The 15376-nt window shown below is 34.5% G+C and overlaps 1 protein-coding gene across 1 annotated transcript; it reads right to left on the bottom strand.

Moving 5' to 3' along the window:
* Positions 1 to 302: 302 nt before the first annotated feature.
* On the bottom strand, positions 303 to 2492 carry LOC107896971 (pectinesterase). Its single transcript, XM_016822292.2, has 2 exons — positions 1499 to 2492; positions 303 to 1229 (listed from the first exon to the last, which is right to left on the bottom strand). The coding sequence occupies exons 1-2, from the start codon at positions 2394 to 2396 to the stop codon at positions 541 to 543; spliced, it is 1587 nt and encodes a 528-aa protein (XP_016677781.1). The 5' UTR covers positions 2397 to 2492; the 3' UTR covers positions 303 to 540.
* Between the last annotated feature and the right edge of the window lie 12884 nt (positions 2493 to 15376).

Here is a 15376-nt window from a genome sequence, read left to right on the forward strand (position 1 = left end):
AACATTAATCGATTTTGTTATTAAGAAATGCTTGTGAACTTAAGAGAGGGATCATTTTGCTCCTTCATCTAATATATAAGGACTAATTTACTCATATTTCAATAAAAGAATCAAAATACAATATAATACTTTAATCAATTTATACAAATATAATATAACTCAAACTTAAAAAGTGAAAGTTGGTATAGTTAGCCTAATAGCTTGATGAAATGAGAAATTCTGCTTTTGTGTGATTGACAACCATACAAGCATGCACTAATATTATCTTTTAAAATATATTTCTAATTTGTACGAAAAATTAATTAAAAAAAACCCAACGTAAACGCATGGTATTAATTCCAATTATACAACAGTTTTATTTTCTTTTTCCACTCTTGACATTTTTTTGGAATCACTTTTGACAAATTCAACCATATAATAATATTACTATCTCCTATGTATACTGACTCGTGCTATTATAAAGCGAAGTAATTTCAACATCTGGGTCACTTTCCTATTTACATTTTCCAAATGGAAAAATAAACCCAACCAAGAAAATTATCACAGTCCAACATCAAATGGCACTCCGGTGCCCGGAATCCAAGAATTTCCAGCCAAAAAATTCCCCACGGTGAATTTTGCGGCTTCTGTGGCACCTATAACATGATATCCACCCCATTTCACCCTTCCACTAGTATCTGCTCCAGCACCGGTGTTCATATACTCAGCATAGTAAAGAGTACTCAAAGCAAAATTTCCACTCCATGGTAACCAACCTTCTCTATCAATCAGTCCATCCAAACTGCTTTTCATGAACACAGTTCTTGAATATTTCTGCCATGGCCTCCCCAAATAACTCTTGAACGAACCCTGAACCGCCTTCATATCCGACGACGCTGTCACTCGTGAATTGTGGATGACTATGCCCGTATTCTCATTCTGGTCGGTTCTCCCTTGTGCCGTGACGGTGTTCTTTTGGCCGCTCATTGGTCGACGGATGTAGATGTTGCAGCTCTGGAAAACGGCTACGGCATCACCGAATATGAAGTCCACAGTTCCATAAATGTCGCAGTCGCGATAAAATTGGCGTTGAGAGTATACGTATAAGGTATCTTGGTAACCTTTGAAGCTACAACGGTAGAAAACCGAGAAATCGGAGCCAGACCGGAGGGCCACCGCCTGGTGTTTCTGGGGTCCGGCGGTGTTCTCGAAGGTCATGTCACGAGCTATGAAGCCGTCACCCGAAACACCTGAAAGAAGAAATTAACGACTCTTAATTATGAAGTTGTTGGTCAAAAAGGTAGAAAAGGATGTTTATTTACCTTTTTTTACTATTATTTGTTCGTTATGTTGTAAGTAATGTTTGATGATTGTTATTTTTTTAATCATTACTTTTAGTGATTGTTGGTGAAATAGGGGATAGACAACAAGTTGTCAAAATTGACTTGTGTTTTTACTATTAAATTTTTTTTTTTACTTAATTGAACAAAATTTATGCATGTTGCATGAAAGGGCTTACCAACAGTTGCTGAACGAAAAGTGGTTGTTGTTTGAGCATTCTTGCTACTGGTAACGATGGTGGCATCAATACCATCGCCAATCAACATTATATTTTTAGCTGCTCTCTTAATATCCACATTTTCCTTATAAACTCCAGCTTTCACGTATATAACAGTTCTTTTGCCTCCACCAGCTGCTGCCACAGCTTCCGTTATGGTCTTAAAGTTACCAGAGCCATCTTGAGCCACCACAATATCGGCTTTTGGTGGTGCACCGGTAGTTTGCAAGAGCTTCCTATCGGCAACCGAAAGCCAAGCCGGAAATCCATCGGAAAGTAGGCGTCGATTGGCAACTTGTTTAGCGAAGTTACTATGGGAAGTAGAGGATGTAACAGTGGTGGCCTTGTTTATGGCTAGAGAATTGCTAATCAACTTGGTAAAGTTTCCTAACATGGATGGTAAGGTTTGTAAATGAGAGGCTAGATTGAAGTCAATGAAACCATTTTGACAGGTTTGTTGGTTGGCAGTTGCTGCACTTAACCAGGTTTGAGAATCAATTGGATTTTTAGTGTTCTTGGATAGATTAAGAAGGTGAATGGTGTCCTCATAAAGTTCCACGCAATCGTTCCAAGCTAACTTGGCTCGTTGGTCGAACGAACTCGAGTCCATCGACGAGACGAGCTGGTGAGCTTGAACTGCTTGGCTAAGGGTCACCTGAATGGCAACATCGCGGAACGAGAATTGGGTTTGATCGAGGTTTGCTGCAACATTAAGACTATTTCCCATGTAAAAGTTGCACACATCAGGGTACGGAGTTTGGGTACAGGATGTTATGGTGGTACCATTGACGAAGTTGCCTAGCGGAAAAATGAAGAAATGGGTGAGGAAAAATGTTAGGATAACAACAAGCTTATCCATGAAGACTACTCAAAGTTATGAGATGGAAGGAAGAGCTAATTAGAGATTTGCAAAGGGTTTTTCAAGTTTTGAGTTTTGTGAAAAGAGAGGGAGGGAAAAGGGGTTTATATAGAGGCAGCAATGGCTTAGTTTGGCGGTACAATGCATCAAACTTTTAGGGTTAATAGTCAAAATCAAAATACTAATGGGGCCATGCAATGATGTGTATGTGACCTTTGAAGTTTAGGGATTTATGGTTGTTTTTGAAAGCCTCATTGGGTTTTGCCATTTTCATCTCTTTTTACCCATAGTTTATTATTTTATTTATTAATAAATAAATAAATATAAACTGGTGAAAACATTGACTCCTTAGTATTTGAAGCCTTAATATATATTAACTTTAAAATTGGTCCCATAAGCGAGCAGCAGTGAAGAATGTTCCAAGTTGGTCTCGCAGTCATTGTACCCTCGACAACGTTAAACATGGACTCGTGAGTCTGTGTACCATTACTTTGTTTTTTTTTTTTTCAACATGTCGTCTAAAAAGGCTTCTTTTATTACAAGAGTTAAATTATTTTAACTTGTTATCTTATGTTCTAATTTCATGTTCTTATAAGATTCTCACATATAAATCCTTAATTGTAATCAACAAATGTGAATTTGTTTTCTTGATAGGGAGAAATCTTCTTGCCTACTTAAGAACATTCTACGTATTGGAAGTATATATCTATACACATACATATGTAATAAATAAATTAACCTTTTAGAAGATTGTAAAAAGGGACCAATATTCATTTTCCAACTCCTTTCCCACTTTTGATTTTTTTTCATATTCATTTATTTGACCCTCAAATTTTATAGAAAGTCATTTTATTCTCTATTTAATTTTTTATTTTTTTAAACCCTTAAATTTACATTATTTATCAGATCACATTAAATTTATGTTTTATAATTTTTACACTTTTTACATAATTTTAATAATTTTTTTATTTTTTAATTAAAAAAATAATTGCTGACATGACAATTCAAATATATGTCATGTAAGTAAACTTACTAGATATTAATTTTTTTTATCCATTTTAGGTGATTTAACAAATAATATAAGTTTAATATAATTAAAAAATAAAAAATTACATAAAAGACATGATTTTTTACGAAAGATTTTTAAGCATATTCACTTGGTATACCTATCCTGGCCGCTACTCCTCTAAAGTGCAAACTCCTTTCTTTCACCAACCGAATACCAAAACCGAAAAACTAAAAATAAATTTAAATAGAAATGTTTAGGAAGTTTACGAAATACGAAATTAAAAATTCTGCTTACTAAACTCAAGTTGAATTTTTATTTATTTGATTTAAAATTAAAATTAATTATTATTTTACATTTAAAGTAGTAACAATAACTTAAATTTTTTATACAAATTTAAAAAAATATAAAAGTTATTGATTTTTTATTTATTTTAAAAATATTTATGAAAAAAACTTTGAATATTTATCAAATAATATTCAAAATACATAAAATAAAGTTTATTTTATCAAAATAAATTTAAAAATAAAAAACAAAAAACAAAAAATAAAAATAAAAATAAAAATAAAAAAAAACCTGAACCGAATTATGATCAACAGAATTGATATTACTCTTAACCAAAACCTTCTTCACATGAGTGTAGACACTCAATTTTGCCCGGGCCCAGAAATAAGTCCAAAAATAAAAATAATAAACAAAAAAAAAAACGAAGTCCAAGTTCAGTCTAGAATTACAAATATAATTTGGCCCGATCGAAATGGCCCATTACTTGAAAAGATTTAAGGTCCATCTACAAGCTTCACTCATATGGAAATATAATCTTCAATGATATGCAATCTTAGATATGATATGCAATCTTAAATATGATACAATCTTAGATATGATTGCAATCTTAGATATGATATGCAATTTTAGAAGATATGATTTTGTAATCTGAGAGATTTAATTTGTAGATACCTTTTAATCTTAACCGTTGATGTAATTGATCTGTACCGTTGGATTTGAGGTTCAACTATAAATAGAGGCCTCTCCCTTCATTGTAAAGACTGGAGTTTTGGGAAACAATAAAAATTTTTGAGAGCTTTCACTTAAATTTCTCTCCCACTTACGTTCTTATTTTCTACAGTTTGTTCTTATTTTATTCTTTGTTCATCTTCGTTTTTCAATCCTTTTTATTTTGATTTAATCCATGTTTCCCTAATTTTTTTTATATATTTTAATTTTTTAATAATTTTAGTATCATATCAAACTCTTTTATTTTTTAATGAATTTTTTTTAGTATTACTCTTAGTAAATTATTTTTTTTAAAATTTACTCAAATCATTATTTTAAAAAAATATATTTCATTTAATTGTCATATTTTATCCAAAAGTTTTTCTAAAATGAGGCAATGTTTTTCGTATTTAGGAATTCGGGAAATAGTGCCCTAATATGCTGGGTTACGATTTCCCGTTTGTCTAAATGCCTAAAGTATCCTTCTAAATAGATTTTGTAAATCACGAGATGATTTCAGTTACGAGAGTTTAAGAATATCGTGTCCTATCATGTTGGATATGATGTTTGTATTCTTTCGGAGCTAAGGAATCTTGATTTTTCAACTTAAATAATTCCGGTTTTAAAAAAGGGATCCTATTTTTTAAATCCTTTCAAATTTTTGACATTAAGACAGAAAACTATTCAATTTGGTACCAATTTTGGGCGTTGCGAGGGTGCTAATCCTTTCTTGTACGTAACCGACTCCCGAACCTGTTTTTTTAATTTTCGTAGACCAAAACGTTTTATAAGGTGATCCAATCAGACCTAAAAAGGTTGGTGGCGACTCCCATTTTCATTTTTCAAAAGTCGATCCCCATTTTTCAAACATCCCTTTAAAAATGGTTTCGATAGCTTGGCGACTCCACTGGGGACTTAAGAGAGTCAAGCCAAGAAATTGAGTATTTTCTGTCTTAATGTTGGAAGTTTGGAAAATTTAGAATTGGATCCTTTTTACATGTGTTTGCTGCATATGTTTGTTACCTTATTGCTGTACATTGCATTTGCATGACCGTTGTGGTCACACCCTTAAGTGGGAGTGAGAAGCTACGCTTTCGTAAGGTTTTCACCTTCGTATGAGCTACTGGATTGCTTTCGGGATACTGTACCTATGTCTTCGTGAGATTTTCATCTCCGTATGGCCATAGGGAAATGTGTCCCCCTGAACTGAACTTGGTCTATGTGACAGCCCTAAAATGACCCTAGTCGGAAAGCGGTTTCGGGACCGCTAAACCGAGTCACCAAATTATTTGAATATGATATTTATTGTCTAAAATATGTGAATATGAATGTGTGAAAGTTTTGAGCTTCGATTTAGTCGATTGCATGTGAATTTAATTAATAGGACTTATGTGTGGCACTTTTAAAAGGTGATAGGTTAATCTATAAGGACCTATTAGTGCATGTTATGAAAATAATAGGCTTGCATGTCAAATTTCCACCTATGACAAGTAGTGGCCGGCCATGCTATGGGTTAAAGCCTATTATAAACATTTTTGTGTTAGTGATTTATGTTAGAAATAATAAAATAAAAGGTTAGTAATAAAGTAATAAAAAGGGAGGGGTGATTAAAACAAAGTTGTCTCATCCTTGCTCCCCCTATTGCCGTGACTTGAGGAAGGAAGAAGAAGAGGATTTTCTTGCTTCATGATGGGTTGGTTGATGTTTAGGAAGAGGTATGTTAATGCTCTTTCATTGAAAGTCTTTGTATATTTGGAGTGGTCATCAAGTATAGAAGCTAACTCATGGCAAATGTTTTTGTAAATTTATGAAGATGACATTCGGTCATGGATGTTTGTATTTCTTTGATGTTGTTTTTGATGCTTAGGTGTATTGAGGGTTGATTATAGATGAGTTGAGCTTGGTAAAATTGAATATTTGTGGCTTAATTGCTTAATGACAATTGGCTATGTTGAAATGCCAAATTAGTGCTAAATTGTAAGTATTTAATTGAGTGTTCGAATATGAATTTAAGAAGAATGATACATTCGACTATGCTTTGATGTGCTTGGATTATTGTTCATTGAGTAAGTGATTGAGGAATGATTAGAAGAATTTGAATGCTAAACTAGTTGATTTGTTTATAATGTCCGATTATGATCAATTATAGAGATGTGAATAAAAATTTGTTTGGTGATATATATATATGTATTCGGCAATGGGATAAAATGTGTATCAAGGTAAGTTTCATGGTGATTATGCTTGTGATGTTGGGTTAATATTCGGCATTGAGTAATGTTGGGGTAAGGTGATTAATCGGCTATGAAATTACCTAAATTAAATAAGCATGAAATCGAGTCATGGTATGTTTTATCGAATATGATACATATTGAAATCTATTATTTTAGATATAGATTAAATGATATGTGATTGCCCAATGTGATAGTTAAGTGAATAATATTGGTTAAGTACTTAAGCAAATCTATTGTTTTACTTAAGCTTAAGAGCAAAGAGGATCAAAGTCGGATGGGGGAAAAGAGAAAGTAAACAAATAGCCGTGGATATCTAGTCGTCGACCACTTCCGAGGTAAGTTTTAAGTGATTAAACATTGAGTAAATTCAATCATAATAGGACATAATGAGTTGATTTAATAAGATATGATGTGGCCATGATATGTCTTAAACTCAAATGGTAAGTTCATATGTGTTCGGACTTGGAAAGTTAAGAGCAAATTGTAATAATTTGCTTTGGACAGCAGCAGTAACGTGATTTTAGAAAATCACTATAAATTGTTGGTGTGGAATTATAGGCTGAATAAAATATGTAATCAAGGCTTAATTAGTCTAGTTTCTTATAAAAGAGACCTTGTGAGCAAACAAATTTCCTATAAAGAGATATTTAAAGTTGTGTGAGACGGTGTCAGAATGACTCCGAAATCCCCTGTTCTGTTTTTAGAAAATCATTATAAATTTTACAAAAATGGTTATAAGATAAAATTTATATGCTTAGACTCCTTAATGAGTCTAGTTTCAAATGAAATCAAATACAACACATTTTGAATTCTGTAAAATGAGAAATTTGATTCGTAGTGAAGAGTGGTCAGATTAGTCAAATAGTGAAACAGGGGAAACTTTAAGAAAAATCTGGTATTGATTGGCCAAACCTAAAATTCTGGAAATTTTATGGATGGAAGATATACGAGTCTATATTCAGGAAAAATTAACGGGAAGTGATTTGGAGTTTTTTATCTCCGGTTATAAATAATTTAGTGACCATTGCTCAGGAAAACAGCTCGTAGTGAATATGTGATTTTGTTGTAAACATGGATAAAACTTGTTTTAGTTGCTCATAAGCTATTGATTAAACCCATACTTGAATTCTAAATCGTGATATTGTAAGCTTATGAGTATTCGAACATGAAATGATAGTATGGCGTAAAATTGAATTATTCATTGGAAAGTGATGGATGTAGATTCGGCCAAGACCAAGTCTGTACATGATAGTATATGTGGTATGTGAAGTATATTTGAATAAATGTGAAAGTGTATATATATGTGATAAGGCCTAATGGCCAATGTGATTGTAACACCCCGTACCCGAGACCGTTGCCGGAGTCGGACACGAGGGGTTCACAGACTAATTTCGCTTACTATCGCAGTCCATTTTAAAAATTTTCCAGGCAAGCTGGCTAACTGCGTCACTGTCACCTTAAAAATCATATCTTGAGTTTCACAACTCGAAAATCAGTTTCGTGATTTTTCCCTGAAACTAGACTCATATGTCATCTACATATTTTTTTCTAGAATTTTTGGTAGGGCCAATTAGTACAGTTTATTAGTCAAAGTCTCCCATGTTACAGGGATCGACTACACTGACATTTGCGCATTACGACTTGGATATCTCCCTGCACAGAGCTTCAATACTGATGCCGTTGGTTTCTATAGAAACTAGACTCAGAGAGGAATCTATACATATATGGCATGACTCCTAATTATCTCTGGTTAATTTGTAATGAATTTCCAAATTCGGAATAGGGAGTCCAGAAACCGTTCTGGCCCTGTCTCACGAGAACCTGAATATCTCTTAACATACTGTCCATATGATCATTTCGTTACTTTCCTATGAAAATGGATTCATTAAGGTTCGTTTACATAATTTATTCATTATTTAATTCCAATCCCACTATTTTTAGTGATTTTCCAAATCTACATCACTGCTGCTGCCAGCATCTGCCTTTAAGGTAGACTTTACCTATTTCATAGTTTCCATGATTCAACTCGCCCTTTTAGCATAAATAGCACAAATTATGATAGTGATTAACCATTCCATACCAAATGATTATAACATTATGCTCAAACATATATAAGCCATTTTCGCATGGCTATATACATTAACCAAAATATTCTTCCGCCACTAGTCTATTTTATACATGCCATAAGATAATCCAAAACATAGCAGTACCAAACAGTGGATAGTGATAGTGTGACTAGTTGCTGACGATCCCCGAGCCTGTAGCTTCGCAATGAGATCTATAAAACAGAGGAAACAGAGTAAACGGAGTAAGCATTACAATGCTTAGTAAGTTTTAAGCAGTGTCAACAGATAACAATCAAATTATAACATAGTTGTTTGTATTTTTATTTCACTCTTCCTTCGGGCATACCATCCCTTTACCGAATACACACATCTCATCATATACAATAGGCAGATAAACTTTCACATAAAAGTGAGCTCATGTGACATAGATATATCGTATGATTTCACATCACCTCTCACACTGATCCGATGTCACATAATCATAGGAATAGTCTCATAGATTGCTCTCGTATGCATCACATAACTACCTTATGATTTAGTGCAAATCAAGCTCACATATAAACTTGGAGTACATACCTGTTTAACCTTTCGCATTGAATATATTTATAAGCAATTCTTATTACGAAGTCTTACCCGGACATAATCTCCACAAGAAGTTATTGGGTCTTACCCGGACAAAATCCCCACACGTAGTCATCGGGTCTTTGGAGCTCGGATATAGTACGAGCACGAAGCTTACGGACATTAATCAGTGATAATATTCTCGCATAAAGCCTGCGGGGTTTTAACCCGGATATAGTACTGACTCAAATGCCCTTCGGGACTTATCACATTCATCACATCGGCCATTAGGCCCTATCACATATATATACACTTTCACATTCATCACATCGGCCATTAGGCCTTGTCACATATATACACTTTCACATTCATCACATCGGCCATCAGGCCTTATCACATATATACACTTTCACATTCATCACATCGGCCATCAGGCCTTATCACATATATACACTTTCACATTCATCACATCGGCCATTAGGCCTTATCACATATATACACTTTCACATTCATCACATCGGCCATTAGGCCATACTATCATTTCATATTCGAATACTCATAAACTTACAATATCACGATTTAGAATCCAAGTATGGGTTTAATCAATAGCTTGTGAGCAACTAAAACAAGTTTATCAAGGTTCACAACATAATCTCAAATTCAGCACAAGCTGTTTTTCCTGAGCAATAGTCACTAAATTATTTATGACTGGAGCTACAAAACTCCAAATCACTTTCCGTTAATTTTTCCTGAATATAGACTCGTATATCTTCCATCCATAAAATTTCCAGAATTTTAGGTTTGGCCAATAAATACCAGATTTTTCTTAAAGTTTCCCCTGTTTCACTGTTTGACTAATCTGACCACTCTTCACTACGAATCAAATTTCTCATTTTACAGAATTCAAAATGTGTTGTATTTGATTTCATTTGAAACTAGACTCATTAAGGAGTCTAAGCATATAAATTTTATCTTATAACCATTTTTGTACAATTTATAATGATTTTATACAAACAGAACAGGGGATTTCGGATTCATTCTGACACCGTCTCACACAAATTTAAATATTTCGTTATCGGAAATTCCTTTGCTTACACGGTTTCTTTTATAAGAAACTAGACTCATTAAGCTTTAATTTCATGTCTCATTCAGCCTCTAATTCAAGTCCATAAATTTATGGTGATTTTATAAAGTCACCTTACTGCTGCTGTCCGAAGCAGACTATTTCAAATTACCCTTAAATTCCCAAGCTCAAACACTTAAGAACTTACCATTTGAGCTTAGAACATATCATGGCCACATCATATCTTACTAAATCAACTCATCATGTCCTATTATAATTGAATTTACTCAACGTTTAAACACTTAAAACTTACCTCGGATGTGGTCGAACGATCTCGGCGGCTATTCGATCACTTTTTCCCTTCCCTTATCCAACTTTGGTCCTCTAAGCTCTTGAGCTAATTCAAACGAATTTAACTTATTAAAGTCTCATTATGCTAGCTTATGGCCGAATATGACAAGGAGTTTGATAGGTCATATGGCCACCTTTAGCTCAAACACAAAATGGTCATACGCATTTTTAATCACATTGAGCAATTTAATACAATTAATCTAACATTTCCTCATGTGCACCTTTATGACCGAATACATGCAACACCAAGCTATCTATTCATTCATGTGTGCATCTTATTTAAGCATGTATATCCACAATCGAATTCATCATATAAATATCTATGATTTCACTCAAATAATCTTATTACAACACATGGTGCTCCAACCATTATTTAAATTCAAAGCTCGGCTAGTACACATATACACTAGCAATCAAATACTAACATTTGCACTTCATCTTAATAGCTAGCTTAGCAGACCTTAATTTAACACATAATTCATACATATCACATTCCAAGCATTCACTCAATTCTATCACTTAAAACACACACATTACTCAATAACTTCATAGTTCAAATTCGACAACTACACCACTAATATTCAAAATCATATTCGGCCTTAGTACTCCCTTGTTAGCTGATTTTTCTTCATTTAGCAACTAGTGCACATATGTGCTCATTTGCTAGACTCTACTTCAGCCAACTACCCTTTCTCATCCAATTAACATGAACAGCATTTTCTCATGACATCAAGCATTCTTTAATTCGGCTATTACTAGTATGAACTTTAACCATTCATATTTTTAGAAAGACCAAGTTCTTTCCTCAATACATTCATCATCAAGATTCAAGTAAAGCAATCAAAATTTCTTCCCTTATAACCTTAGCCGAAGGCTCTATTCACCCATCATTAGTGGAAATTTTTGCATGGGCTAAGCAAGAACCATGATAATTTACCTAAAACAAGTAATTATTTCACAATTTCAACACAATGTACTAACCTTCCTAAGGATTCAAGTCACCGAATTTTCTTCCCCTCCTTTGCTTCTTCTATTCGGCCAAGTTGAACAACAAAGAAAGAACTTTGTTTTTCTCCTCTTTCACTAGTCACGACAATGGGGAGTAAGGGGGAGACAACTTTGGTTTCTCCTCCCACTCACCTCATGTTTTATCATTCTTAATTCATTCTTTTATTTTCTACACTCATAGTGCTAATAAAAGAATTCATATTATCATCAATGACCCATCCATGGCCGGCCACTACTCAATAATAATGGATATTTGACATGCAAACCCTTTATTCATATGACATGCATTAATTGATCCTTATAGATTAACTATCACATTTTAAAAGTGTTACACATAAGTCCTATTAACTAAATTCATATGCAATTAACTAAATCGAAGCTTAAAACTTTCACACATTCATATTCACATATAATAAACATAAAATATGACGGCTAATTATTTTTATGACTTGATTTTGTGGTCCCGAAACCACTTTTCAACTAGGGTCAAATTAGGGGTGTCACAGTGATGAATGTGAAAGTGATATATATGTGATAAGGCCGAATGGCCAATGTGATGAATGTGAAAGTGTATATATATGTGATAAGGCCTAATGGCCGATGTGATGAATGTGAAAGTGTATATATGTGATAAGGCCGAATGGCCAATGTGATGAATGTGAAAGTGTATATATATGTGATAAGGCCGAATGGCCAATGTGATGAATGTGAAAGTGTATGTGATAAGGCCGAATGGCCGATGTGATGAATGTGAAAGTGTATATATATGTGATAAGGCCTAATGGCCGATGTGATGAATGTGAAAGTGTATATATGTGATAAGGCCGAATGGCCAATGTGATGAATGTGAAAGTGTATATATATGTGATAAGGCCTAATGGCCGATGTGATGAATGTGAAAGTGTATATATGTGATAAGGCCTAATAGCCGATGTGATGAATGTGAAAGTGTATATATGTGATAAGGCCTAATAGCCGATGTGATGAATGTGAAAGTGTATATATGTGACAGGGCCGAGTGGCCAACGTGATTGATGTGAAAGTGTATAAATGTGATAAGTCCCGAAGGGCAATTGTGTATAAAGTGTATAAAACCCCGCAGGCTTTATGCGAGAATATTATCCTGATTAATGTCCGTAGGCTTCGTGCGCGTACTATATCTGAGCTTTAAAGACCCGACGGCTAAATGCTAGGATTCAAGTAAGACTTTGATATTGAGTATCTGCATTAAGTTACCATCAAATAAGTATTATGTATTCAAGATGTTCAGGTACGTATTACTTACTCATCGGTGGAGTGATTTCGAGGTGAATTATCAGTATCAAAGAGGTAGGTAAATGTGATTAATATTATAACTCCAAATGTGAGAATGTGCTTTGGAAATATTTGACCATCTAGGTCATTATTATTCGAAAGTATATATGTGGCAGCCAAGTGTTGCGTTTAATGATATTATAGATTGGGATGAAGCTCTAGATTAACTTCATCGAACAGTTGAAATGAATGACCAATAATAGTGATTGAGAACACTTTGTCTTGCTTAAAACTTACTAAGCATTAAATGCTTACTCCGTTCTTTGAATCTCTATTTTATAGATTTTGGTTCGTCAGCTATCGGACTCGGGATTATTGAAGTCGAAGTCGCCCACACTATCAAAGCCCTTTTGGTACACTTTTGGTTGAACTCTGAAAATGGCATGTATAGGACTACCCTTTTTGTAGTGGGTCATGGACCCTTTGGATTTGTATAATTTTGGATAGCCATGTGAAAATGGCTTATATATGTTTGAGCATAATGTTATAATCATTTAGTATGGATATGGTTATTGAGAGGTGTGGATATGCTTAACAAGGATTGGCCATGGGAATGGTCAATCACTATCATAATTTGTGCTATTTATGCTAAAAGGGCTAGTTGAATCATGGAAACTATGAAATAGGTAAAGTCTACCTTAAAGGCAGATGCTGACAGCAGCAGTGATGTAGATTTGGAAAATCACTAAAAATAGTAGGAATAGAATTAAATAGTGAATAAATTATTTAAATGAACCTTGATGAATCCACTTTCATATGGAAGAAACGAAACAGTCATATGAGTGGTATGTTAAGAGATAATTAGGTTTTCGTGAGACAGGGCCAGAACGGTTTCTGGATTCCCTGTTCCGACTTTGGAAATTCATTATAAATTAACCAGAGATAATTAGGAGTCATGCCATATATGTATAGATTCCTATATGAGTCTAGTTTCTATAGAAACAAATGGCATCAGTATTGAAGCCCTGTACAGGGAGATATCCGAATTGTATTGCATGAATGTCAGTGTAGTCGCACCTTGTAACAGGGGAGACTTTAACTAATAAACTGTACTAATTGGCCTGACCAAAAATTCTAGAAAAAAATATGTAGATGGAAATATGAGTCTAGTTTCAGGGAAAAATAACAAAACTGATTTTCGAGTTGTGAAACTCAAGATATGATTTTTAAGATGATAGTGACACAGTTAGCCAGCTGTCTGGAAATTTTTAAAATGGACTGTGATAGTAAGCGAATTTAGTCTGTGAACCCCTCGTGTCCGACTCCGGCAACGGTCTCGGGTACGGGGTGTTACAGTCTATATGGGCCTATAATGGGTGAAGACCAAGGAATCTGCTGGTTCAGGTACCCTGGCTTTAGAGCTAAAACTTATATAGTAAACTTTAAAGAGTTTAGGAAATATAGTGGTAGCCTTTAGTAAGCTACCCTCGTAAGTACTTGTTTATCATTTTTTTATGATACTGACCTATTTTTATTTTGCTCTCATTGCATTTCATTTGGAATTTAAAGGTTTCGATTCACGACTCGATTTCTAAATTAGAAATTTTTGTAATGAGGAATGAATACCTTGATAGAGTGGAGGACAATGCTTCTGTCTGTACCTGGTCAGAGAAACCCAGTTAGAGAAAAGAGATAGTGTCACTGAGGGATATACGTCAGAGTTATGGGACTCCACCCATATTAATTTGACACAGAATGAGTTTCAGGAACTGAGAAACATTTGGGCCCAATGGGATGACGAGGCTAAGCAGCTTTTCTATCAGAATTATAGAGACCTTCCCTATTTGCTAGACGTCAAAGTAGATAGGCACTTGTTTCGAGCTATGGTACAGTTCTGGAACCTTGCTTATAGTTACTTTACATTTGGTGATGTTGATCTTGCACCTACTTTGGAGGAGTATACGACTTTACTGCGTTGCCCGAGGATTCAGGGTCACAAGGCTTATGTTAGGCCTGCTAGTCTTCCAACTTTTGCAAAGAAGTTGGTGATGATTACTGGGATGAGTGAGCAGTGAGCTGTAGCTCGTATACAGCAAAAGGGTGATAGTAAGTGCATTTCATGAGCCGTTTTGAGGGATTTGATATCGACACATCCAGACGTAAATAAAAGGGTCGACGTCCTGGCTTTGAGTATTTACAGCATGGTGATTTTCCCAAAGGCATTGGGGCACATAGATGAGGCAGCTGCAGATTTGGTCGATCACGTTGGTAAGCAGAATACACCGGTACCAGTAATCGTAGCTGAGACATTTAGATCTTTGAGTGCATGTCAGAGAGTCGGCGAAGGTAGATTCATTGGATGTGCACAGTTGCTGTTGGTTTGGTTCCACAGTCATTTTTGGAAGGTTGATAAGGTTCTTTACCGAGTATTCTTTGAGGGTTAAATT

Source organism: Gossypium hirsutum, chromosome A03 (assembly GCF_007990345.1).
Source record: "Gossypium hirsutum isolate 1008001.06 chromosome A03, Gossypium_hirsutum_v2.1, whole genome shotgun sequence".
NCBI classification, from domain to species: domain Eukaryota; kingdom Viridiplantae; phylum Streptophyta; class Magnoliopsida; order Malvales; family Malvaceae; genus Gossypium; species Gossypium hirsutum.

Bases quoted from the DNA above. Each gene is read 5' to 3' on its own strand.
- LOC107896971 (XM_016822292.2), bottom strand. From the start codon at position 2,396: ATGGATAAGCTTGTTGTTATCCTAACATTTTTCCTCACCCATTTCTTC. The intron at 1,230-1,498 runs GTAAGCCCTTTC...TTCTTCTTTCAG, and splicing joins TTTTCGTTCAGCAACTGTTG to GTGTTTCGGGTGACGGCTTC.